Consider the following 25,478-nt stretch of genomic DNA (forward strand, 5'->3'; position numbering starts at 1 on the left):
CTTCTAGTCATATGTGCACCCACTAAAATCACTACAACTTCAATCACGTCACCCAACTAAGCACAAGTAATACTATCACTTGCCACTGATAAATTCTCCACACATACCTTAGACAAAAAGGGAGACATCCTGTGGTCTGTTAGAATAACCAACAGTTTATTAAAAGCTCGCCCTAGGGCTCTGTGCCAGCCCCATAGCTGAGAGGGGCTCCCATGACTGCTCCCAGGTTTGGCAGCAGCCCTTTCCAAGGTCCTTCCCTTGTCCCCCGCCCCAGCCCTGACCCCAATTTAAAAAAAAAAAAAAAAAAAAAAAAAGACAAGACGGCACAGGACGTCAGACAGCAATAGGAGAATGGTGAGACTCAGGCACCCTGACTGCAAGACCCCTGATCCTTCTGGAGGAAGGCCTCCTCCCATTCTCCTTGCTTTGGCACCAGACCTGCTCTGCCATTCCACCAGGTCTGGGGGCCCTGTTGTCCCCAGTTCATGGCCCCATCACAAGGGTTGTATAATTCTCTGAAATATAATATATCTAGACCCACCCTTCCCCTCCCCTAGGGGACCAGATGAATATTTGACACTCACAGTTCCCACCTTTTATAGGTGGTGATGGAGGGAGACCCTGGCACCATGGTGGGGAGGCAGGGCTCCTGGTCAGCCTTGGGGCACCAATGCCCAAGCTGGCCTGGGGTCACTGGCCAGCCCCAAGAAGCTCATGAGATGAGGAGGTCTGATGGGGGAGCTGGAGCCAACATCTGTCCCCACCACCACTGTGTAGGCTTCAAGCACACTGCCTGTAGGATCAGGCACCACCCACTCCCACCTTGCCCTACTCCTCTGCCCACCACTCTGGACTTCAGGAATAGAAGTGGGAGGAGCCGTTGAGGATGTGGGAAGCAACACTGGTGCTTCGGCTCAGCGGCCCTGGCACTGCAGCAGGTGGGCCGACGTTCTCACCACTGCTGCCCCCTGACGCTGCCCGCCTTAGGGGTTGAGGACTGTTTCTTAGCAGCAGCAGAGCCCCTCCACGGGGTGTTCCACTCTGTGTTGGGGGCCCTAACCAGTTTGGAGGCCCTGGGGGAGCCAGCAGAGCTGGCTGACGCCAAGCTGGTGGGGGCATGCCTGGTGGAGGAGGGCCATGGCTCCAATGGGCCCCTGAACGGGGAACTGGACGGGAGGGCCAGGCAGGGGCGGGGGGTGGAGCAGGATAGCCCTGGGCCGCAGCTTCAGCTGGAATGCCCCCCAGAGCCATGCTGGAGAAGCCCAGTCTCATGCTCTCAGCATCGAAGGCCTCGATCTCACGGGCCTGCCGCTCAAGCAAACTCCGGATACGTTCCGAACGGCCTGTCTGTAGGGCCAGCAGCTCTTCTTCCACCTGGGACACCCAGAACAGGGGTGAGTCCTGGAACAGAGAGCCTGCCCTTCCTTTCCCATCTTGGGGGGACAAACCCCTTACCCGTTGCTCTAGCAGTGCCCGCCTCAGAGCTACTCTCTGCTCCAGCTCCCTCAGCTCCCGCTCATGCTGGCTCTCTGTGCGGATCTTGATCTTGCTCTGGTAAGCGTTGAGGAGCTCCAGCTCCTGCTGGAGCTGCTGCCGCAGGGCCTGAAACTCTGCCTCTTGGGTCTCATCAAGCCGGAGCTGGAGGACAGGGAGAACAGGGTTTAGGGACCTCCTCCTCTGTCCCCATCATCCTCCCCTGCCCCAGTAGGCCTGGGCCCTAAGGTGGCAAGGAGCGGCAGTCTCAACCTCTATGAGAATGGAAGATGGTCATACCCTGTGGCACAGCAATTACACTTGCAGGAATCTATCCCCCAGGTATACTTGCACATGTGCTCCAAGTGTTCACGGAAGCGTTGTGATAGCAAAATGCTGGAAACAACCTAAATGTCCACCAATAAGGGATGGGTTAAATAAATTATGGTACATCCATTCCATGGAAAACTCTATACCGTAAAAAACTGAGATAGACATGTGATCTGGAATGATGTCCAAGAGATACTGGGTGGAAAAGAAGTCAGAAAACTACTGTAAAGTCTGATCCTATTGTGTTTCAAATCTGCACTGGAAACTCTACATAAGGCAATCATTACAAATGCACCTCTGAGAGGTGGGACTGAGTGAGAGCGGGGCCTCTAGCTCTTTAGACTCAAGGTGCATTTGAAGCAGGCCACTCCAGTGCTGGTACCGTTTTCCTAAGAGATTCTTTCCAGATTCCTGAAGTCTGAGTAAAATGGTCTGAGAGCCACACTCATTGTAACCTGCTCCCCTGCTCCCTGTTCACACAAAGTAAACTCAGACCCACAAAAATATATTACAGCCAGTATTTTCTTTGGTGGTTCTTGGCAGAGCAGGCAGGGTGACTTTACTTTCTTAAGATATTAGGAAAATAGTAAGAGAAATAATAAGGCCACTAAGGAGACAAAACCACTATGGAAAATGCTAGCAGTGAAAGAGCACCCAAGTTTCCTAAGTTCAAAAGCTCTGTTCACATCTCCCACCTTCCTTTGCCACAACAAGGTTTAAAGCAAAGGCCAACTCCACAGTCCCCTCCCAGAGCCCAGGCCTCACCGCCTGCGAGCTGAGCATCTCTGAAATGGACTGGTCATACTGCTCAGCCAGGATCGCCAGCTTGCGGGTCTGCTCCTCCTTGAGCCGCTTAAGAAGGCTCTTGTGCTGAGCTTTGGGTGTGGTCTCCAGCAAGTGTGCCCGAAGAGCCTTGTATTGCCGCGTCTGGATCTTACACGTCTCCTGGAACTGCTTCTTGATCTGCAGCTCCTTTGACTGTGCAGTGAACGGATCAAGGGGAAACGGGGCAGGGGAGAAGGAGAAGAGGAGGAGGAAGAGGAACAACGAGGGGAAGGAAGAAAAGGAGGAAGAGACAGAAGCAGAGACAGGGAGAGGGAGAGAAACAGAAAACATGTTAGACAGAGGGGGCGGGGGGAGCTGTACACAGACAGACGTGGAAAGATGGAACTGTTGAGAGATGAAAGTCTCCATGGGCAAGAGAGGTGGAGGAAGGAGAGAGGCTCTGAGTACATCCAGAGTTGCACTGGATGCACAAGAAGAGACGTAAAGATCTTACAGACAGGAAGCTGAGAATCTTTAGAGGGCTGAGTACACAAAAGAAACGCTGATCATGCGAAGAGGGAGGGAGAAAATATTGCCCTGAGACAGAAGGATGTGATCACATTGAATATAAAAGAATATAAAAGGCTGAGTGAGAGACCAAGGCACACACAACATCCACGAAAGGGTAATACAACTAAGGGCAGGCAGAGGAAAGCCCAGGCCCAGTACCTGAAGGAAGGCAGGCAGGAAGCAGCACTGGGCTGAGGAATGGGTAAGAGGATGCCCCATGTCAGGCCACTGAAGGGAAACGGCAGCAGAGAGTGGCCAGAAAAGATCTGAGAAGTTCCGCTGGGAGCAGCTGCCCCCCTGACCAGATCCACACTTCAGCTCAGCCCAACATAATCAACCCAACTCCAAGCCCACAGCAATCCCAGACCTCTAGTTTTTGTACATTCTACCTGGTCCCAACTCACCACCCTTGACTGGAGGTTCTGTGGTTCCAACCCCAACCCTGTAGACTAATGCCTGACCCAGGTGAGAGACGCAGTTCCAAACCGTGTAAGCAATAGGTTCACAGTAAAGGAAGGGGCAAAAAGACCAAAAGCCTTTAACCCTAAGTAAGTACTCGCTGGAAGGGTCGCACAAACAGGTGGAACTGTGAGATGAGGAAGCTCTGTGGAAGCTCCACAGGGACTCACAGCCCAGAGCTGGTTGTGGTCATGGTGCAATGAATCTATGAAGGCAGAGGATGAGGCTGAGGTGTGAAAGGAGTGAAGACAACGGAGGTGGGGTGAGGCGGTCATGGAGCTGAGGGCCAGGGTCCAGATTCAGGGCAAACCAGGGAGGCTGGGCGGTAGGACAAAGCAGACAGAGGCAGCCTGGGCCAAAGGTGTAGTTCCGCTCAGATATTTTATTTGTGTTTTTCTTTTTTTTTTTTTTTTCTTTTTTGGTGGAGGGGAAGGGGACAGGTTGGAAGGGAGACAGAAAAACAAAATCAAAGAGGGAAAACCCCCATGACTTCCATCCCTGCCACCCCTGGCCCCAGGCCTGAGCCAATGAGGGTGAGGATGAGCACACACAGCAGGGGACAGCAATAACTTAGGGGACTGGGGAAAACACAAAGAGTGTCATTTCTGGACTCCATAGCAGAGGAGGCTGCCTGTCTAAAAACCTAGATCTGGGGCCGGGATTGGACTTGGGAAAACATACTGAGGAAGAAAGGTCAGAAGGGGAGGAGAGGCTGGGAGACTGGAGAAACTTTACTGAGTCATGGGAGATAAAGTGCTCAGTGCCCTAAATTTGGGTGGAGAATTGGAACTGGTTACCTCCAGGGAGGCAGGGTCCTGCGAGTCTGAGATCTCCGCCCAGCTACAGTCCCTGGTGGTAGCTGTCGGGAAGCAGAGAGCCCAAGACGGCGTTGGCTGCGTGGCAGCAGCCGAGGGATCCGACTAGGCCGTTCACCCTTAAGCAGGCCCCAGCTGGCTAGTATATGAACAGCCCAGGGGGGCAAGCAAGAAGCTAATCTGTGGCTAGCCCGTGCTAGGCGCCAGTTCCAGCCCTTGCACACAGCCCAAACTCTTGTTAACTGAGCTAGGGGGTGTTGAGTAGTGCGAGGATTTCCCTGACGGGGCCAAGGGACAGGTAGTCGACTTCGGAAACCATTCTTATTGGTCTTAGGGTACAGGGCAAACAGCCCCCGGTCTCCTACAGCCCCACAGCCCTGTAGGGCCCGAAAGACCATGGGTGACAGGCGTAGCAAAATCCTCAACCAGAGTCGAGAGATACCCCGACGCATCTGGGGGCCTTGTTGCCGTACCCATTTGCCCCCAGCTGCCATAGCTGCCAGAGGTAAAGCCAGGCTGGGCCAAGCTAGGAGCCAGGCAGCCCCAAGGCCCAGAGGCACACCCATAAGGCCTCTGCGCCAGCTCAGGCTAAGGACAGCCAACAGTGCAGTACCCTGAGCCAGGAGTAAGAACAGACCGGGGGGCAGGTGTAGAGCTGTACAAAGGAACAGGTAGGAGGCCCCCAGGCCCACTAGCCCTACCTCAAGGGCCAGCAGTGCTGCCTGCAAGCCACCTCCACCCTGGGCTGCCAGCAATGGGAGTAGCAGCAGGAGGAGTAGGGGCAGGAGGCCAGAGGAGGACCCCACTGCAAAGGATAGGCCAGCCAGGAGGCCATGAGACAGGAGTCCAGGGAGCTGGCTAGTAGGGTACTGTCTCAGATGTGATGGAGGTGGCTCTGGGGGGATATCTGGGGAAGGACAGCCATCTCCAGGGTCCCTGTGGGTTCCAATTGGAGCCCCTCCCTCTTCTTCCTCCTCCTCTTCCTCCTCCGGGACTGGAGTCAGAACTGGACCCTGGACCCAGCCAAGCTTGAACTCCACATCCACAAGGTTCCCACCCTCCTTCTCCCACAGACTCCATGCCGCTGCCTCTTCCTGGCCAATAATATTTCTCTCCTGGGATGCCAGTGATGGGACTCTAATCTCCTTCATCTCCTCAGATATATCCCAATCTTCCTCATTAGCCAGACTCCTATGTTTTTGTGGGCTGGAACTAAAGGTTCCCATTTCTTCCCCCAGAATCCTCTGCTCCTCTGGCTCCAAGGTAGTCCCTTCCTTTCCCAGAATCCTTCTCTCTGGCACTGCTTCCTCCTCCTCTCCCAGCATCCTTTGGTCCAGGATTGCCTCCTGGCCAGATGAGCAAGGCTGCTCTTCACTAGGGGTGCCTGTGCTGAGTGGTCCCAGAGCCCCAGTAGCAGGGAGGCCCATGGGTAGCTGGCCTGCACGTACTTTGAGGCTCTTGGGCTGCTGGCGAACCTGGGCCGCGTGCTTCTGCCGTAATTCTTGCTCCCGTCGCTTGTTGTACTCCAGCTGGTTGCCTAGTTCTGTCTGGTGCTGAAGGCGGGTAAGTTCAGCACGTGTGCGCTGGACAGCCTGGAGCTGTCTTAGCTCCAGCTCTCGGGTAGCCTCATGCTGCCGTAACAGCAGAGCACACTCCAAGTCCTTCTGTGTCTGTTTCTTATTCAAGTCCTAAGGCAGAGAAGAAGTAGAACTCAGGGCCCAGTGAAGGAGCCTTCTTGGTACTGAAGAATTAAGGGCAAGGAGGAAGTGAAGAATGAGACAAGTAAGGGCATCCTATCAGGGTCCAGTAGGGACAGAAAGCAAGAAGAATGCTGAAAAGGAGCCAAATCAAAACACAAGGAGGGTAGATGAGAAAGACATTAGCAAGGCAAATGAAAGAGAGAGGTACTAGGCCCTTTACCACGTGGAGAAGGGCAGGTGGGTCAGGTCTACCTCTCGAAGCAGGTCCTGATCTAGGCTGTGCCGAGCCAGTAGCATCTTGCGCTTGTATTGGCGACACTGAAGTTCAAAGTACTGGCGCTGCCTCCGCAGCAGCCCCGCTTCCTCTTCTGCCTGGCACTGTTGCAACTGCTCCTTTTGCCTCAACAGCCACTCAGCCTTCTCTCGTTTGGGTGTGCTAGGGTTCTCCTGGAGCTCCTGGCAGGACAGTGGGGGAGTGGGTCAGTGCCTGCCTTTGTCTTGCCTACCTGCTGGCCCTGGTTCACCCAGGCAGTCTGGCCAAACCTCTTTCAACTGCTCCTTCCGCAGCTTGTAGGTTCGCTTCTGCGCCTCCAGCAGGGCGGCCAGCTCCTTCTTCTGCTGCCCCAGGATGTGCTGCTGGAACTTCCGCTCCTCCGCCTGAGCAGCCCGTGCCTCCTTCTCACCAATGGCCTGGTGCCTCCGGGCCAGCTTCTCAGCCTCGGTCCCAAAGCCAGCCCGCTGTGCCTCGAGCTCCCGCTGTAACCGCCCACTGTGCTCCTCACGTTCACCCCTCAGACGGGACTCCAGGGCCAGCAGTTGCTTCTGGTGCTGACGTCGCATCCGCTTGTAGCCACTCAGCTGCTCTCGCAGGGCTGAGTCCTGCTCATGCTCCTGGATCTGACGGCTGACCTAGGGGAGAAGGAAGGATAAACAGTGGGACTTGGCCCTCACCCCATCTTACTCACATAGATAGGAAGACCACGGTTCTCAGACTCATGGTTTCATTGTTATTAATTAAGTGTCTTCTTCACACTTAACTCTCTGAATCTATTTTGTCAAATGAATAATTGTTTACAACATGGGTTGGGGAAGCAGACTGCGGTGATAAGAGATGGGAACCACAAGTCCTGGTGCAAACAGAGAAACAACTTAGATCAGTGTGAAAGACTGGCTAGGACGCTCCTGGGCTCAGAACCCAGCTCTGCCCGTTATTCTCACCTACTCTCAATGAGCAAGCTGACTTCTCAAACTACTAGTTCTCTCATCTGTTACACAGGTCACACCTCTGCATAGCTAAGTGTGAGTGGTGGCTAGCATCCTCCCTTCGGCAAACACCACTGAGGGTGTACCGTGCTATAGGGACTACGTGAGGATCTGGGTTCTGACACGCTAGATCACGCTCTGGTGACCTCTGGGCTCAGTTCAACTGCTCTCTTAGTGGCTCTCAAGTAATGTAGTTGCCAAGGCCCAGGAAAACCAAATCTCTCTGCATAGTAGGACAAAGCAGCAACAGCAGCTCAAGAGCGGCCTAGCAATCCACCCCCAGTCACAAGCAAAAGCTTGAAACACACATCAGACTTGCCCAGTGGTCACCAAAGGGATTACTGGTACACAAATGCAGCCAAAACTGGAAACCTATCTTATCAAGAGCTATGTTTTAAGAGAAACCTGAACTTGCTGGGCATGGTGCTACATGCCTATAAATTCTAGGACTCAATAGAAGGATTACAAGTTCAAGGCTGAGCTATTTAACAAGAACCCATCTCAATAAGCAAATAACCCCCTTTTCCATGAATTGAGAAAAATAAATTTTAGAAGACCAAGATCCTATTTACAGGAACAGAACCCCACCCAAGGGTACTGGGCAAGTATGTTGGACAACAGCCTCCCCAAGCCATAGTAACCTCAACTCTTCTATTTATTTATTTATATTCACTCTACATCCCATTCACCCCACCCCTTCTCTCTTCCCAGTTCCACCCTTACAAGTCCCTTCCCCTTTTTCCTGTTTCCTTTGGGTACTACCCCACCTCAACTCTTAAATGAGATCCACTCCTTTCCCTCTTCAAGAGAGCTGGAAAGACTAAACATAAGCACGTGTGTAGGCCTGACAATAGGGCAGGTCCCTGAAATCCACTCCCACACTCTGAATCTAGCAACCCTGCACACTGCCCTGGACCACCACAGCAGGGCAGACGTGCCTGCTACCACAGCAGGGCAGATGTGCCTGCTACCACAGCAGGGCAGACGTGCCTGCTACCACAGCAGGGCAGACGTGCCTGCTACCACAGCAGGGCAGACGTGCCTGCTACCACAGCAGGGCAGACGTGCCTGCTACCACAGCAGGGCAGATGTGCCTGAGCAGGCATGTAAAGCACCTGGCGGCAGAGGCCTCCAGCAAGGTCTCCACAAGCTGGTATTTCAACAAGGCCTTGAAAGCAAACAGTCTGGGAATACCCAGATTAGGTAGGTGTGACTAAGTCTGCTTGGAGAAGGGAGCCAGCAAAGACAGCAGCAAAGTGAGGGTAGAATCGAGCCTTAATGTGCCACAGAAAAAGTAACTGCTGGACTTCTGTCTGATGTACCAAGTAAAAGAGAAAAGAAAAAAACTATGGTAAAACTGAGTGAAGATGGCCATCCTTACCAGGGAGGCAGTACGAATGGTAGCAAAGTGGTCTCGGTTGCGGCAATAAGCTCTGCGGCGAGCAGAAGAGGAGGTGGAGGTGGGAGGGGCTGCAGGTGGCTGGAGTGGACCTGGGGTCATCTCTGGCTGGTAGGGATCATCATATAGGTTGTCTGAGCCCTAGAAAAAGGAAAGAAGAAAGGGATGCTCAAAACTCAGGTGCCAATGGGCCTGAAGGGAACCCAAGGAGATAGACTCCTTCAGACTAAAAGGAGGAGCAGACACCTAGAGAGCAGGAACCCAGTCATTCCTGAGCCAATCAGGTGAGGCTTGGCCTTGTATCCACTAAGCTGCTCAGGGTGACCTGCGTACCGGCAGCCGGTGGATGATGGAGCTGTGGGAAGTGACTGTATGCTCCCCCTCCTGCATCATGGCCATCTCTCTGGATTCAGGGCCTTCTTCCTCCTCCTCCTCCTCCTCTTCCTCTTCTTCTTCCTCCTCTTCTTCATTATCTGAGGCATCTGCTAGGCTGTTGACTGAGCTGCTCTGGCTGGAGGCGCTGATGGACATGCTGGGCACTGAATGGCTGCTCTCTAGACTGGTCAGTGTCCCTGCACGGTGCGTGTAAGGTTCTGCCTCCTGGGAACAGGGTGTGAGCTGTTGGGCAGGGAAAGGGAAGGACAAGGATATGGAGTAGCACAAAGAAAGAAGGTGAAGACAAATGGGGAAGAAGGACCAAGCCCTTCTTGGGTGGGGAGGTGTCAGGTTAAGTTAGGTCACCTCCTCTTCCTCTGGGGCCTCAGCACCAGGGCCATTGGGTGCCTCTTGGAACAGTATCTTCTTCATCTTTCGGTACTGCAGGTTATCCAGTTCCCGTACAGCATCCTTGGTCCTCTGGATTAGGTCCATGATGACTGTGGGCGGTCGCTCCCGGAGCACAAAGCGGTGCTAAGGCAACAGAACACCTGAGATCTGCTGTCAGTTCTCCTCAGCCCCTCTAGATTTCATCCCTTTCAGCATCTCCTAACCTGAGGCCCCTGCCCACTACAGCTGCAAGCTCACCCTTGTCTTATCTTTTTGCCCACAGAAACTGTCTTTACTATCCAGAGAGTGTCATTTCTCCAGGCACTGCTGAAGGCAAGATATTCAGGAGATCTAGATGCCAATCCAGTTCTGGTTACCAAAGGCCAAGTGCCTTTGGATGAATCAAAAGACCTCTTTAGGCCCTCAAAGGTTATCCTTTAAAATCCAGCAGGTCAATCCAGCAGTTTGTTCATGCTAACTAGGGCTTCTTAAGACACACTGGGTCTGAAAAGGGAATGAGACTCCAGCAGATTGGAAAACTTAAAAACATTGAAGGGAGTTCATACATTTATGGTCTGTGACTAAGAAAAATGTGAAAACAAATGATTACTTAAGACAGTATAGCAGATAAAATCTAGCAAGACAAGGGAAATGAGCCATCAGGGCCTAGGGCAAAATAGATAAAGAACGCTTCCTGGATGAAGAATTGGGAGTCATGATAGTTTTCTACGGCTCTACCAGCCACCAGTTCTACAACACTAAATGTGCTCACCTTCAAAAGAACCTCTGAGGTTGGTCTGTCTTGAGGGATTTTCTGAAGACAGGAGTCAACAAAATTCCGGAAGTACTCAGACCTGATATCCCAAAAAGTAAGATAGGAGAGGCCATGAGCCAGGCAGGCAGATCCTATGACCCAACCCTTTGGCCAGGAAGCCCAGTCCTTACCAGTGTCCTGACTGGAGAGCAGGAGATTCATTCTGTGCAATGTGGTATAAGGCACTCATTGCATTCATGTTGAACAGTGGTGGCTTCCGCTCCGCTACAGAGAGGACAAAGGAAGTGGAAAGAGGCAGATGATCAGGAACTAGATGGGAACTCAAACAGCTGGGGTTCAAATCCCATCTCCCCGGCTTTCTTCCTGATTGACCTTGAGCAATTACTGATCCTGCTGCATCTTAATTTCCTCTAAATAAAATGTAATGTTCATTTTATCTGCTGCACAAGGGCAGCGTAGGGACTAAAAAAACAGAAAGAAGCACAGTTATCAGCCAAACTAGTGTGCATAAACTAGTTACCAGCCAAACTAGTATGCATAAGGCCAAAGAGCAAAGCCTATAGTGTAGGAAAGAGAAACAAAAAACCATGTACTCTGTTCAAGAAAGTTCCAGCCTGGAATGAACTGAGCCAGTAGCGCTGGGGAGAGCTCAGGGTGCAGCTTTGTTGCTGAATGCTGCTTAGCACCTGCCAGCCTCTAGATCTCATTCCCCAAACCACCAAAGCAAAACACAACTAACACCAAATTAAAGCTGCTAATCATGGTAAGGGGAAACAGATAAACGGCCAGGAAACGAGGTCTTTGGAAAAGGGAGCGCTGGGGGAGCTGTAAGTGGCGAGCCAGGAGCTCCTTGTAGTCCAGGCAAATGTATGGTTGGTTTTGACCTAAATAGTGATTTAATTACCAACAATTACAAGAATGTAAATTTCCAGTTTTTCTTTAAGAATTAGATATGGTGCCAGGCAGTGATGGTGCACGCCTTTAATCCCAGCACTTGGGAGGCAGAGGCAGGCGGATTTCTGAATTTGAGGCCAGCCTGGTCTACAGAGTGAGTTCCAGGACAGCCAGGGCTACACAGAGAAACCCTGTCTCGAAAAACCAAAAAACAAAGAATTAGATATGGTAAAAGGAGCTGAAACTATATATACACATCAATGGTCCTTTAGAGGAACAGAGACCTCCAGCTTGCCCTGACTTCCCTCAACACTGTTCCACTGACACAGTACTGGCTGTCTCTTTCTTTCTCTCTCTCTCTCTCTCTCTCTCCCTTCCTTCCTTCCTTCCTTTCTTTTTTTCAAGACAGGGTTTCTCTGTGTAGTCCTGGCTGTCCTCGAACTCAGATATCCACCTGCCTCTGCCTCCCAAGTGCTGGGATTAAAGGCGTGCGCCACCATGCCCAGCCTGGCTGTCATTTCTAATCAGGCTTTCCAGTAATGGAGAACTAGTTCTGTGTATCCATATCTCTACAAAATCTAGGAATACAATAGACAGCTCTTCTCTGTGATCTGTTTCATACATTTTGCCACCAGTTTGGTCATGGCCTCAAATGGTAAACAAAGGGCAAGAGTACAACCAACTCTCTGATGGCAGGCACAGGACACAAGGCAAACCAAGGCAAGAAAGTGGGTGAGCTCTTAACCATTCCATATGTGCAGAGTCCATAAAAGGAAGAGGAACCAGGGGCTGTAGCTGATTTAAGGAAGCTGGGGACAGTTCTAGTTTAGGAGGCAACAGAGAGCCACAGAGGACTCTGAGCAGGGAGTAAAAAGACTGCACTAAGCTTAGGCAGACCTCTCTGGCATCTGTACATCAGAGAGACTATAAAGAAGAAACTAGTTGTTGGGCATGGCGGTGCACCTGGGAGGCAGAGGCCTGCGGATCTCTGAGTTCAAGGCCAGCTGGTCTACTGAGTGAGTTCCAGGTCAGTCAGGATACACAGAGGGAAAACAAACAAACAAACCCTGTCTCAGGGATGTTGGGGGGTGGGGAGGGGGAGACTGGCAGAGGAAAGATCTCTGCAGGAAGCAGTCAGTTTGAACTACTCTTTCCTTGGACAATTACTTCATGCTTGGTATTGTGCTAGAGATCTTACAAGTATTACCCCATTAGACTGCTTCAGTAGTCCAGCTTGGCAAAGAGCACCAACATAGCTCCAAGACCTGAGGTACTCACTTGGGTCTAACTTTTAGGACCTCTCACCTCATTCCTCTGTGTTATACATGTAGTTCCAAAAGCTCACCTCAGGCTGGCCCTGACCTGTTAAGTCCTGCAATGCTGCTTTCTGTCTAGAATACTCTACCCTGCAGCTTTCTAGCAGCTTTTCATCTTGGAGGTTTATTTAAACATCTCTACCACACAGAGGGCTCCCTCAGTCCCTAAACTTTAGAAGTTTTTTTTATCTCTGTACCACTGTACCCCAGTGATAGAAAACACAACTAGCTTCCCCTATTTGACTGCATTTTTAATGAGGGTAGGAACTTTACCCCTGTACCCCCAGAATCTAGCACACTGGGCAGTAAAAACAGATTTAGAGCCCAGGTAATAGACAAAAAGCAAGAACTGCTATAATATCTTTAAGTGTAAAAATTGGTGAGGGGACCTCACATGGTGGCACACTCCTTCAATCTCAGAACTCAGGAGGCAGAGGCAGTCAGACCTCTGAGTTCAAGGCCAGTCTGGACTACAGACTGAGTTCCAGGACAGACAGAGAAACCCTGTCTGGAAAAACAAAACAAAATAAAATGCAGGGTTTGACAGTTGATTGTATTGAAGTCGGAATAGTCAAAATGGACAGGAACCTAGAGGCCTAGGGTCCATGGGGATGGGAAGTGGAGAATAAGCTGAGGAGGTAGAGAGGAAATCCTTACCTAGCTCAATACAGGTTATCCCCAAGGACCAGACATCCACTTTGCCATCATATTGTCCCTCATCCATGGCTAGGATCACCTCTGGAGCCATCCTGGGAGGACAACAGAGAAGAATGGCTAACGCTGAACCAGATCCTACACTTTTTATTTCCAATATTTTGGGACTAAAAATTCCACCTACTACCTCTTTTACTCACCAGTATGGAGTACCCACAAAAGAGTTGGCAGGTGCCATGATTGACGCAGAGCCAAAGTCCCCCAGTTTTACCAAGCCTGGTTCTGACAGCAAGATGTTTCCAGCCTTCACATCTCTGACAGAAGAAAGTGCAGAGATGAGAAATGCATCTCAGAAAAGATGGGGGTGGGGGTGGGGTGGGGTTGGCAGTACCCAAGACAATCAGAGCTCAGCAAAAACGAGGACTGGTACACAGAGTATCCTATTCTCAGCCACAGTTGGTATCATCATACCTATGGATCATGTTGTGTGAGTGTAGATATGCCAGGCCCTGAAGAGCCCCATGGGTCACAGCTGCAATCTCTACCTCCTGCAGGGGTTTCTTGTGCACTGTAGAAGGAAACCAAATAACAAACTGAGGGACCACAGGGGGAATAAGATGGAATAAGCTACTTTCTCCTATGGCTTTCTTGTTTATCTTCCTTATGCCCATGTTCAGATTTACCTACCTTCTAGAAGATCAGAAGCTGAGCCCAGGCAATACTCCATCACCAGCTAAGGAAGGGTCAAGTGTTAGAGATCATCAGATTCTGGCCACCCAGCTCCCTTGAGCAAAACTCAAAACAGAACTTTATTGTTCATCTTCTACTGAGGCAATGCCAAAAGGGTGATAGAGAAGGGAAGCCAGAGAAAACAAGAGGTGCTGGGAGCATCTCTGGATTCAAGCCCCTGCCCCACCTCACCCCCAAAGATTCCAAGACACCTACCACTGCTCCCATCTGGGCCCCTTTTGATCCCCCTTAATCACCACCTTCTAAAGAGCATACTGTCTATGCAACTTGGTGTCAGCCTCTTCTGCACCTCTACACAGATGTTCATTTGTTTGTTTTTCTTTTTTAATATAGGATCTCACTGTGTAGTTTTGGCCCAGGTTGGCACAAAACTCACTAGGTAGTCCAGACTGGTCTTGAACTCACAGAGATCCACCTGTGTCTGCCTCCTCAGTGTTAGGATTAGAGGTGTGTGCCACCATGCCTGGCTTATTGGTTTTTCTGAGGACTAACATAGTCAGAAAGAGACTGCCTGTTTAAAACGCTGGACCAGGAAAAGATTGACCTGAGTAAAACTGTTACTGCAGTTGTGGGACAGCTCACCCAAGCTGTGTGCTCCCTCAGGTAACAGCCCCGGTACTGAATGGTATTAGGATGCCGTAGCTTCTGTAAGAACCGCACTTCCTTGATGATATCCTGCCATTTCTAGAAGGTCAAGAGAAGAAGGGGTTACCCAGGCTGCACGTTGAGACTAGGGCCCTCTGCCCTCCACAACCTGATGTTAATCAACCTGACTCACCTCATTTGATTGCTTCCCACTATAGGACATCTTCTTGATGGCCACCACCTCACTGTTCCGGACATCCCGGGCCTAGAGGACCAGATTGGAGGATGGAAAAGACCACCTTGGGCATGGGGTGAAAGAGGACCCGCTGAGCTATTAGAAGAGGGTGGGAAGGATTATTTTGGTGGAGTGGTGCAGAGGCCTGGAGACCCACAGGTTGAAAGAGACTGAGCCCTGCTTTACCCTTTTCAAGACCCAACTCACAAAGTACACTGCTCCAAAGCTGCCATGGCCGATCTCCCGGAGGTCAGAGAAGAGCTTCTCAGGGTCATCCTTGAAGAAGAGCTCAGCCACATCAGGGTCCTTCAGGCTCCCGGCCCGGCCCCCAGCTGGCATGATGGCCCCAGGGGGCCCTGAGATTGGGATCTTGCCTGGAAAAAGGACATAGGACCCTTAGAGCTAAGATAGGGCCCAGAGGGAGAGAGAGGTCCTCCCTCAGGTTTCTACCTCCTCCTCCCCTCATTTACTGATGAGGGGGAGGTACTGCTGAGGAAAGGTAGGTAGGGGGGCTGTTAATAACAACATCAAAGCTAAAAAAAAAAAAAGTTGCCCTGGCAACCAGATGGGGGTGATGGTAGTGGGGATGGCTGGTGGTCTCTGGAATCCCTAAAATTGCCACAAAGACAATTCTGGGAAGCCAAGCATCCCCTAATCAGCCCTCACTAATTTCTCAGCTCCCTATACACTGCCATTTCCCTCAAGCATAAAGATTTGTGTCTCAGCCAGAGCTTCAAATCCCAACATGTCCTGCCCCACAAGTTCTCATAGTCCAGTGATTTCCAGGGACCTTCCTGTACCCCTTGGTGCTGAGGCTACCTCCTCCTTCAAGCTCTCAAACACTGGATGAGAACAGGAAACAGGCCGGATGTGGTGGAAATCCGGCCATTGTTACAAGTTGGTACTGGCCTGAAGGGACCAAGGAGACTCATTTTCAAAAAACGTAGGGACCCTGTGGCAGGGAGAACATCCAGACTAGGAACAGTAGGGACTGGCACCTGACATTGGGGACCGCTGTGTTCTGGGCTGCCTCTCTTGTCCAGTCCAACTGCATAAGCAGCATACATGGGAATAGGATGTTGTGGGTCACAAATAACATTCTCTGAGCATGGGTGTTAAGCATCTCGGCAAGCATCACCTCTCAGCGGGCTCCACAACCTCATGGATAAACACTATGGTCACATGCATCCCTTACAGACACGAAAACAGGTTCTGAAAAGGCAAATGATTTGCTACCACCAGGCATCCAGAACAATTATATGAAACTAGCAAGGTCTGATCAAGATCACCATTTTCCAGAGTTACTGAGGTAGAGAGAAGAAAAAGGCCTTTCCCAAGGTCACAGAACAGGACCTTTCCCTTTCAGGTTCAGGACAGAATTCTGTTAGGAGGCAACTAAGCCCAGCCTCCCTGTTTTAGGAGAACCTCCCAGATCATTCCAGCCCTTGAGGGGTGGGCGTTCCAAAGCAAACTCAAAAACAAACTCCAAAGCAAAGTTGCCACAGGGTACCAGGACCAGAACGCACACTCTAGGATAGGCTTTTTAAAGGACTAATGGGAATTTTGGACACAAAGCCCTCAGCAGAGTTGGACTCCTGAGGCAGAGTTCTAGCTACTTAAAAGTACCTAACAATTTCAGCATATAATTATATTCTGTGGCACATTGTTTCCTGTCCATGCTGTTAATTTTGTCTCCTTAGCTCAACTGGAAGCTGGCGGGTGGAAAAGGAGCTAGACTCTTTGTAGGCCCTTAGGGTGGGAAAGGCTCACAACTGACGGACTGGCTGCTCTCAGCTGCTTAGTCTGCTCAAGGCAGGCCCTCTTCTCTTGGAGCATAGTGGCAACCACCCCTCACCACACACCCACACAAAAGGCAGGGCATCACAACTTGCCAAGGGAACCCTCATGACTTCTTAACCAGAAACAAGCCTAAGACTGCCAACCCAGAACCTCAGGCCCCATGAAGAGTGGCAGCCACTGTAAAAACATCGTACAGGTCCCCTTCCTTACAATAACATTTGGGCAATCACCGTGGCCTGGGCTAAATCATAATCACCTTCGAAAGCCCACGTTGCAAAAGAATCCCTAAACTGACTGACCAGTGCGCCCATCTGCAACCTACAGCAAGCGCTTCAGGTAAACTGACTGACCAGTGCTCCCATCTGCAACCTACAGCAAGCGCTTCAGGTAAACTGACTGACCAGTGCGCCCATCTGCAACCTACAGCAAGCGCTTCAGGTAAACTGACTGACCAGTGCTCCCATCTGCAACCTACAGCAAGAGCTTCAGGTAAACTGACTGACCAGTGCTCCCATCTGCAACCTACAGCAAGCGCTTCAGGTAAGTGGCTTACCAGTCCTTTGGTAGGAGATTACAAAATCCCGCTACAGGAGATCTCACTCATACTCAGAGCACTTTGTAGACACCAAACAAATGGCTTTTCCTTCTCTGATTCCAGAGTTGCCAGAGGCTTTACTCCTGGGAGCGAGGGGGCACAGAGAGGGGCTCATTCTAACTCAACAGCTAAGAAAAGGCTAAAGCCATCACTTTTTAGAAGAGAGAACTATCTCTGGAACACGGGCCAAAGTGTGGGATCAGAGTAAAAATGAAGGTCACGTTAGAAAAACACCCATGAGGAAGAGCACAAAGCAGAGCTTCCTCTCAGGAAAAGCTCCTTCTGGAGAGGAAGATCATTACACCCCCAATTTCTAAACCTCACCCTGATACATTCCCCCGCGGGTCCCTCATCAAGCCCAGGCTCAGAAGAAGTGGGTATCCAGTCAGGGACAAGACTTGAGTTAAAATCCTGAATCTGTCACTCAGTGACCTTGAACAACTTTGCTGAGCATCAATGTTTTCAACTGTAAAATGGGAAGACAATAATAAGAGTTCCCACAGGTTGAGTAGGAGTATGTAGTATGGAAAAAAATGTATGCAAAAGCGCTCTGTAAAGGATAGGTCACTTGACAAATATATGAGATTATTTACACCATCTCAGCAAGAGACAGGGCTGGAGGAAATATTACCCCCTCACACACACACACACACACACACACACCTTTGCAAGGACAAAAACTCCAACTAAACCAAGCCAGAAAAAAATATAAGTTCCCAGTGTGGTGGCTTGCACCTGTAGTCAAAACTGTAAAGAGGTTAAAGACTGGACTCCAGGGCCAGATCGACCACCCAGGGCTACAGAAAGGCTGTCTCAATCTAAATAAATAAATAAGCCAGTCCACCTACATGGGAATCAACACCCTAGAGCAGTCTTGGGGAAAAAAAAAAAAAAAGAGTATAATAAAATCATGAAGAGGTGGTTGTGAGGGCAAAATTAATAAAGACTAGAAAGGTGGAAAGCCATTTGATTGGCTAAGCATCCTAGGGCGTGACCCTTGGTGACAAGACAGGCCCTGTCACCTGAGAGTACCCCTTCAACCAGACACAATGAAGGCAAGAGAAAGGGAGAAGAGGTAGCAACAGAAGCAGACTGGGCTGGCCAGAGACTGACCATGGGCCCAACAGGAATCCCTATCCTGAGGAGAGGGCCTACCCAGCCCCAGCTTCTCGGCATGGAGCTGACCAGAGGGGCTCATGCCCATACACCCATGTCTCTCACCTGGTAGGGGTCACTATGGTGCCCCAGCGCCTCCGCTTCCGCCTGGGGTACTCCAGTTGCTCTGACAAGCAGGGAGAGGGGCAAGGAGACCTTCCCCCTCGCCACCTCTTCCTCAGCTTTCGCCCTTCCTGAGGGGCGGGCCCGGGAAGCCTCCCCTGGAGGGGAGGGGGTGACAACCTGATCTGACCTCGCGGTCCAGTCCTCCCCCAACTCGAGGGCGACAGTTGCTGAATCCCGGATTTCCGATTGTGGGGTCTGAGCCCCGTATATTTGCAAGGGCTAAAAATGAGTCCGATATCTGATCGCTTGGAGGATGAACCCCGGATATTGGTGCACACAGGGTCCTGAATCCCAGGTATTTTAAATTCTATAAAACAGAGACCCAGGTTTGTAAAGGTTGGGACTTTGGGTCCCAGATATCTGATATACGAGGGTTTGATACCTGGGTATCTGAGAAACAAGGGACCAAGCCCCAAAATTTGGGACCCAGGGGCCTGAGCCCCAGGTCTTCGGCCACGACAAGGGGCCCACCCCGAGGACGCCCGGCTGCACGGCCCCTCTAAGGCTGGGGTCCGAGAGTGACAGCCCCTACTCCAGCCCTGGCCTACTCCCTTTCCCGTCCTCTCTCTCCGGAACAGCTGAAGGACTGTAGCGGAGGCGCTGCTGATGGTCCCTGTGCCTCACTCCCTTTCCTTTTCGTCTCAGCTTCTCACCGCACCACAGCCCTGCTCTCGTCCCGGCCTCCCTCTCTCTCCCTCTCTCTCTTCCTCCCAATTCCAAGATGGAGACCGGGCGGGAGCGCGCAGGCGCGGTATGCACGCCGGGCCAAAGGGGTGGGGCCCCAAAGGAAATAGCCCCGCCCCTCGCCAGTAGCCGCCGCGGCCCAGACGACAAGCTGCCTTCGAGCCCAAGTGCGCGCGCGCCCCGCCACGCGGATCCTTGGTGGGAAGAGGAGAGGAGAAAGGCTTGGCTTGCTTGGGGTGGAGCCCAAGCGCGCGGTCCAAGGACTGCTGGTGGAGAGAGCTGTGGCGCATGCGCCCGCCACGCTTTCGCGCTGCGACTGAGCCTGTTGCTAGGGGAAGCTCTGAGGGGGTGCTCTAGGAAGGAAAGCTGTGGTCTGCGCCTGCGTGCAGGGTAAAGGCTGAAAGGAGTAAAGCAAGGCTGCTGGCAGCTGGGCGCCGGAAAGGCGGGAAACCGGACCATTATTATGTTCACAAGTATCTAAACTAAACCTGAGCTCCCAAGTGCGAGAACGATGTGCCAAAGTTCGGAAAACCCAATGGGTCAAATCCCTACTGGAAAATTGAGGTCCAGTAGGATTGTATAACTTGCCAAAACGCATTAAGCATTTCATACACAGAACATCAATTTAAGTTCATGGAAGAAAACAAATGACAAAGTAGCACAGTTGTGTTCACAGTGTGTCTAAAGAGTATATAGTGCTAGATTAATGCTTACAATTCCAGCACTCAGCAAGCTGAGGCTGAGGCAGGAGGATACCAGTTCTGCAGGGTATGTAACCTAATGGAGTTCCAGTATCAAAAACAAAAAACAAACAGACACACAAACAAACAAAGAACAAAAAACCACAAATATTTTCCAAAGCAAATCCACCAACACGGCCACAGTTTTAAGTGACCTATGCCAACTTGTATTTCAAACTAAGGTCAACAAGGGTAACAAGACGCTAATCATCAGGAAACTAGAGAGGGTGACATCCAAAGATTTTGAGTTCCAGGCCAGGGGGCCCAGGCTTTTCATCCCAGCAACTTGAGAGGTAGAGGCAGGCAGATCTCTGAATTTGAAGCCAGCTAGGGCTCTATAGTGAGACGTGACAAAACAAGGCTGGGGAGCCTGTTCAGTGGTAGAGTGCTTGCCTGCCTAGTGTAGGCGAGGCTCTACATTCAACCCACAGTGCCACAAAATTGGACAGGAGCAAAATGACTAAGTATGTGCTTGCTGAGAAAAGGCTGGTAACCTGTGTTCTATCCCCTGAACCCATGCAAGGGTTGAGGAAGAGAGCACAACTGCTCTGGGACCCCCATGCACGGGCCATGGCATGAGCACACCCAATAAGAAAGAAAAGCCCCCATGGAGTGGTGGCATGTGCCTTTCATCCCAGCACTTAGGAGGCAAAGGCAGGAGGATCTCTGAGTTCTAGGCCAGCTTGGTCTGCAAAGTAAGTTCCAGAACAGCCAGGGATACATAGAGAAACTGTCTCGAAAAACAAAACAAAAAAATTCTTTTACGTCAACAAGGAAAAGTCCCCAGTATTTACTTTAATCCAATCCCCAGTAAGTACCTTACACAATAGTAGTCAAAAGCCATTTATTTTCCCACAGTCTAGTTCTTCACTTTTTGTAATAGGTCTTCTAAACTCAGAAGTGGGCCCCAAGAACTTGACCTGTACCTGGAGAAAAGGAAGAAAACAGGACAGGTAAGAAAACCCCTGGATGAATTTCTGCAAGGATTCAAAAATCAGAGGAAGCGACATCTAGGGATAGGTTCTGGCACTCAATCCCACTGGGGTAGCCTTGGAACTCTAGGATCAACCAGCAGCCAAAAAGCTAGATGCCTTTTCCCACTTCCGAGTGAATAGGCTCCACTGTTTCCTATTGTAAAAAGATGGGTGGTGAGGCCTGGCCCAAAGGAAAATTAGCAGTGTTCTCTGAGCTTCCAGTTCCTCTGGGCTGGATTCATTCCACAGTCTAGGCTGTTTCAGCTTCTCCCACAGAGATGTCCTAGCACACAGAGGCCAGCAGAACCTGGGGAGGGCTTAGGAGCAGGACGAAAAGCATGCAGCTCTCAAACGTGTGTGTGTGTGTGTGTGTGTGTGTGTGTGTGTGTGTGTGTGTGTGTGAGAGAGAGAGAGAGAGAGAGAGAGAGAGAGAGAGAGAGAAGATGAAGAGCTGTTCTGGATTGCTTTTATTCACTAAGAGAGATGTTGTAAATTAGTAGTATTAGTACTATGAGGACCTCATCTACTACATTTGCCAAGCTCTTTCCCTCCAAAGATCTAGTTAGCAGAGAAAACGGTTTTCTATGTGCCCTGGTGACTGAGTGAAGGCATAAAGCGCTTTGGCAGAGTAGACACCAGTACCAGGGATCCCCATTCAGTAGATCCACTGGAGCTGTCTGAGTAGAATTCCAGGAGGGCCAACGGATGGCTCTGTCACTCGGCTGACAACTTGAGTTTGAATCCCAGGATACACAGGATGGAAAGAGAGAATGACTTCCAAACATGTGCTGTTCCATAAACACAAATTCATGGCTCCTCCTCAAATAAATAAATAAACTTAAAAAATAATAATTTTGCCAGGGGTGGTAGTGCATGCCTTTAATCCCAGCACTCAGGAAACAGAAGCAAGTGGAACTTTGGAGCCAGTCTGGCTTACGTAGCCAGCTTCAGGCCAGCCGGGACTACACAATGAGATCCTGTCTCAAAATGAGTAAGTAAATATTAAATAAGTTTCAGGGAAAAAAAATGAAGACTCCATATTTAGGGCAGATCATCACATGTGAGCTCCCTAATTCATCATTGCTGACATGTGGGCGTGTGAAGTTCAGCTCCACTGAGTCTGACAATCAGAACACTACTTGGAAGACATCAGTCACAGAAGATATGTATGAAAGCATATCTAGTTAAAAAATAAGGCCCTGTGTGGTGTTAGTACAAGTCTTTAATCACAGCACTTGGGAGGCAGAGGTAGGTAGATCGCTGATTTTGAGGTCAGCTTGGTTTACACAGTGCGTCAGGTCACTGGGGCTACAAATGAGACCATGTTTCAGAACAAACAAACAAAAAAAAGTAAAAGGAGGCCCAGGTGGCTCTGTGTTAAAAGCACTTACTGCTCTTGAACAGAACTGATTTCCAGCAACCACATCTGGCAGCTGAAAACCATCTCTAACTCCAGCACTAAGGGCTAAGGGATCTACCACCTTCTTCTGCCTTCCTTGGGCACCTGTGCACACATGATGCATATAAACTCTTGCAGGCACACACATATATACATAAATAAAAGTAAATCTTTAAAAAAATGGAAGAGTGGGGCCTTAGGGAGTTAAAAAATGAAAATACAAATAAAAGCAAACGATATCCATGCTTAGAGAGAGCTTTCGCTTCAATAATCAATCACACCTCCAATAGACTTCCTTGACTCTGACCCTGTCGGTCACTAATCACACAGTTGCCATGATCAGTTGTATAACTGAACAGGATAAAGCAGGAGAATGGCTCACAGGGAGAGCAAGGGTGCTATCAAGGAATGTGGGAAAAACAATCTTTCCTTTTCGTTTTCTTCTTCTTCTTCTTCTTCCTTTTTTTTTTTTTTTTTTTTTTTCTTTTCTTTTGTCAAGGCAGGGTTTGTCTGTGTAGCCCTGACTGTCCTGGAACTTGCTCTGCAGACCAGGCTGGCCTCGAACTCAGAGATCCAAATGCCCCTCAGTTTGGGGATCCAAGGTGTGTGCCACCATAACCCAGCAGGGGAGGTATCTGCATTGCGGATAACAGTCTTTTTCTCTTTTGCTAGTATTTATTAGTGTCCACTTTATAACAATTTACCAAATTGTACTTTTATGGTTTTTGTTTACATGAAAGTTATTTATTTCATAGTAAAAATAAGGCCAGCAAGATATCACAGCAGATAAAGGTTCTTGCCATGAAAGCAAGTTTGGTGACCTGAGTTTCATTCTCCTGACCCTATATAAATGTGGAGGTGAAAACCAACTCCATCAAGTGGCTCTCTGACCTCCACATGCACACCATGGCACATGGGTGGACACACACACACACACAGAAGGAAAACAGTAAAAATAATAAAAATATTCTGTTTACAGAGAAAACTGTTCCCAGTTCCCCAAGGACACAGTTGAACAGGGCTCTCAGGGACTCACATGAAGCTATGATGGAGGATGGATGCCAAGGATCTGCTTTTCCAGGTTACAGCTGCCATCCCTTCCCCACCCTAGTTCCCACAGAGCCTCACCTGACAGCAGAGTGAGGCGCAGTCTGTCGCCCTCAAAGCCGTGTTCTAGACCAGTGGAACTCTGGGCGCGGATGGAAGCAGACTGCAGTGGTACAGCAGAGGAGGCCACAGAGCAGAACCAGGAAGAAGCCCAAGCCCAGCACTCTGCTGCCACACAGAGCCAGCTCCTCCTAGTGGTGGGGACAGAGAGGAAGGGGGAATGGTGACAGTGGAGAGGGGTGGGAATCTTGGGAAGATATCGTGCCCCATTCCATGAAGAACAGAGACAGGCCTCCATGAGGCAGAGCCCTTCTGACACCTAGGGGCAGCTACGGGTCAGGTGATGGATAACATTTGTCCAGATGTTTTCCAAACTGCCTTCCTGCCCAATCATCAACTGAACTCTCAATGACTCCCCAGGGGTCACTATTCTCCACATTCCACTTAGCTTCTTCCCTTTCCCTTCCCCTTCCCTTTCCCCTTCCCCTTCCTCTTCCTCCCTCCCTCCGTTCCTTAAACAAGATCTTATTATGTCTCAGTCTGGTCTCAAACTCTCACGTTCCTTCTGCCTTCAGTCTTCTGACTGCTGCGGTAATAAGTGTTTACCGTTACAGCCAAACATAGATGTTTTCAAAATATTTTTTATATCTGTATTTGTACATGGGTGTTTTGTCTGCACATATATCTGTGCACTGCCTGTATACTGTGCCTGCAGAACCCAGGAGGGGACTTCAGATCTCCTAGGACTGATATAACAAATAGTTGAAAGTTGCTATGTGGGTACTGGGAAATGAACCCAAGTTCTCTGCTGAGGGAGTCTTTGCACTTAACCACGGAGCCATTTCTCCAGCCATAAGACTCTGATTGCCAGCAAATGCCTTTACTTGCTTAAGTCATCTTAATAGCCCTTCACATTTTAAAGACTATGCAAACAGAGCCAAAATCTGTTTCCCCAGATGGCCTCTTAAAAATTATGTAATTATTTATTTTAGTTTTTTGAGGTAGGGTTTCTTTATGTAGTCCTGGCTGTCCTGGAACTCTGTAGACCAGGCTGGCCTAGAACTCAAGAAAGATCCACCTGCCTCTGCCTCCCATGTGCTGGGATTATAGACATTGTGGTGGTTTGAATATGTTTGGCCCATAGCAGAGCAGTACTATTAGAAGGTATAGCCTTGTTGGAGGAAGTGTGTCACTGCCGGGCCAGGGTGGGTTTTGAGGTCTCAAGTCTGGCCAGAGTCAGTCTGCTCCTGGCTGCCTTCTGATCAAGATGCAGAACTCTCAGTTCGTCCTCTGACACCATGCCTGCCTGGACTCTGTCATGCTTCCTGCCTTGATAATAAAGAACTGAACCTCTGAACCTGTAAACCAGCCCCAATTAAATGTTGTCCTTTATAAGAGTTGTCTTGGTCATGGTGTCTATTCACAGCAATGGACTAAGACAGGCAGGCATGCACACACACACACACACACACACACACACACACACACACACACCCCGCCCCAGCACAAATGACCTTTTTTACTAGGAGGAATGAGCATGTAGCAACCTGCTGAGACCTGCTTTCTCTTCCCTAAGGGCTCTGGATGGCTCCTACTTCAATGTCAAACTGTAATGCTTAGTCTAACACTCACAGTAGCTCAGAACTGGCCCTGAAATTCAGATTTCTCCTGCCTCCTTCCACATCATCCCTAAACACCTGTGAATGTCCAAAGGGTGAACTGCACTCATTTCCCCCTTGAGGGATCACCTTCCAGGGGACAGGGGGCTGGACTGCAGCCTTACCTTTGCCTCTTAACCAGATGTGTGCCTTTAGGCAATTCATTCCCTCCCTAAGGCTTTTTCCTCATCTGCAAAATGGGATAATAGTACCTATCTCACAGGATTATCTTAAGATCAAATAAGGCAATACAAATTCTTTGTATACTATAAATTACTATATATAACTATTTCTTACTAAAAATATTCAAGTTAGAGTTAACTGCTCCTTGCTTTATGTCTGTGTAACACTCTGCTCATATCTCTATTACAGAGACTACCTCTTTCTGCCTCGAATTATACTTCCTAGTCTCTTTTGTTTGTTGCTGTTGTTTTGTTTTTTGTTTTTTTTTTTAGACAGGATCATAATAGCCCTGGCTCTCCTGGAGCTCCC

At 49.9% G+C, this 25,478-nt stretch overlaps 2 protein-coding genes across 10 annotated transcripts in view; both read right to left on the reverse strand.

The window, feature by feature from the left end:
• Positions 1-132: 132 nt before the first annotated feature.
• On the reverse strand, positions 133-20,755 carry Taok2 (TAO kinase 2). 6 transcript variants are annotated; one of them, XM_030242721.1, is made up of 19 exons: positions 20,667-20,755; positions 14,956-15,122; positions 14,707-14,778; positions 14,511-14,612; positions 13,866-13,911; positions 13,650-13,746; positions 13,379-13,492; positions 13,182-13,273; positions 10,485-10,578; positions 10,312-10,393; positions 9,516-9,683; positions 9,108-9,392; positions 8,757-8,915; positions 6,656-7,021; positions 6,365-6,568; positions 5,861-6,100; positions 2,569-2,781; positions 1,456-1,638; positions 133-1,374 (listed from the first exon to the last, which is right to left on the reverse strand). In XM_030242721.1, exons 2-19 carry the CDS (start codon positions 15,085-15,087, stop codon positions 856-858), a joined length of 3,168 nt encoding a protein of 1,055 aa, XP_030098581.1. In that variant the 5' UTR covers positions 15,088-15,122; positions 20,667-20,755; the 3' UTR covers positions 133-855. The 6 variants fall into 6 exon arrangements, 3 of the variants coding, with proteins under 3 accessions (XP_030098581.1, NP_001157246.1, NP_001157247.1); NM_001163774.2 differs by lacking the exon at positions 20,667-20,755 and adding an exon at positions 18,365-19,426 and having other exon boundaries at positions 136-1,374; XR_003946498.1 differs by having other exon boundaries at positions 136-1,374; positions 1,774-6,100.
• Tmem219 (transmembrane protein 219) overlaps positions 20,678-25,478 on the reverse strand; it is a 42,603-nt gene continuing 37,802 nt past the window's right edge. For 3 of the 4 annotated variants that reach the window (XM_006508155.4, NM_028389.1, NM_026827.1), the window contains 2 exons: positions 23,350-23,519; positions 20,678-20,774 (listed from right to left, as the gene is read on the reverse strand). In XM_006508155.4, coding sequence (XP_006508218.1) covers positions 23,382-23,519 — 138 coding nt within the window. In that variant the 3' untranslated portion in view covers positions 20,678-20,774; positions 23,350-23,381. The remainder of the gene's footprint in view (positions 20,775-23,349; positions 23,520-25,478) is intronic. The other variant, NM_001374613.1, reaches the window with a different exon arrangement.

This window comes from Mus musculus, chromosome 7, assembly GCF_000001635.26.
Source record: "Mus musculus strain C57BL/6J chromosome 7, GRCm38.p6 C57BL/6J".
Taxonomy (NCBI): domain Eukaryota; kingdom Metazoa; phylum Chordata; class Mammalia; order Rodentia; family Muridae; genus Mus; species Mus musculus.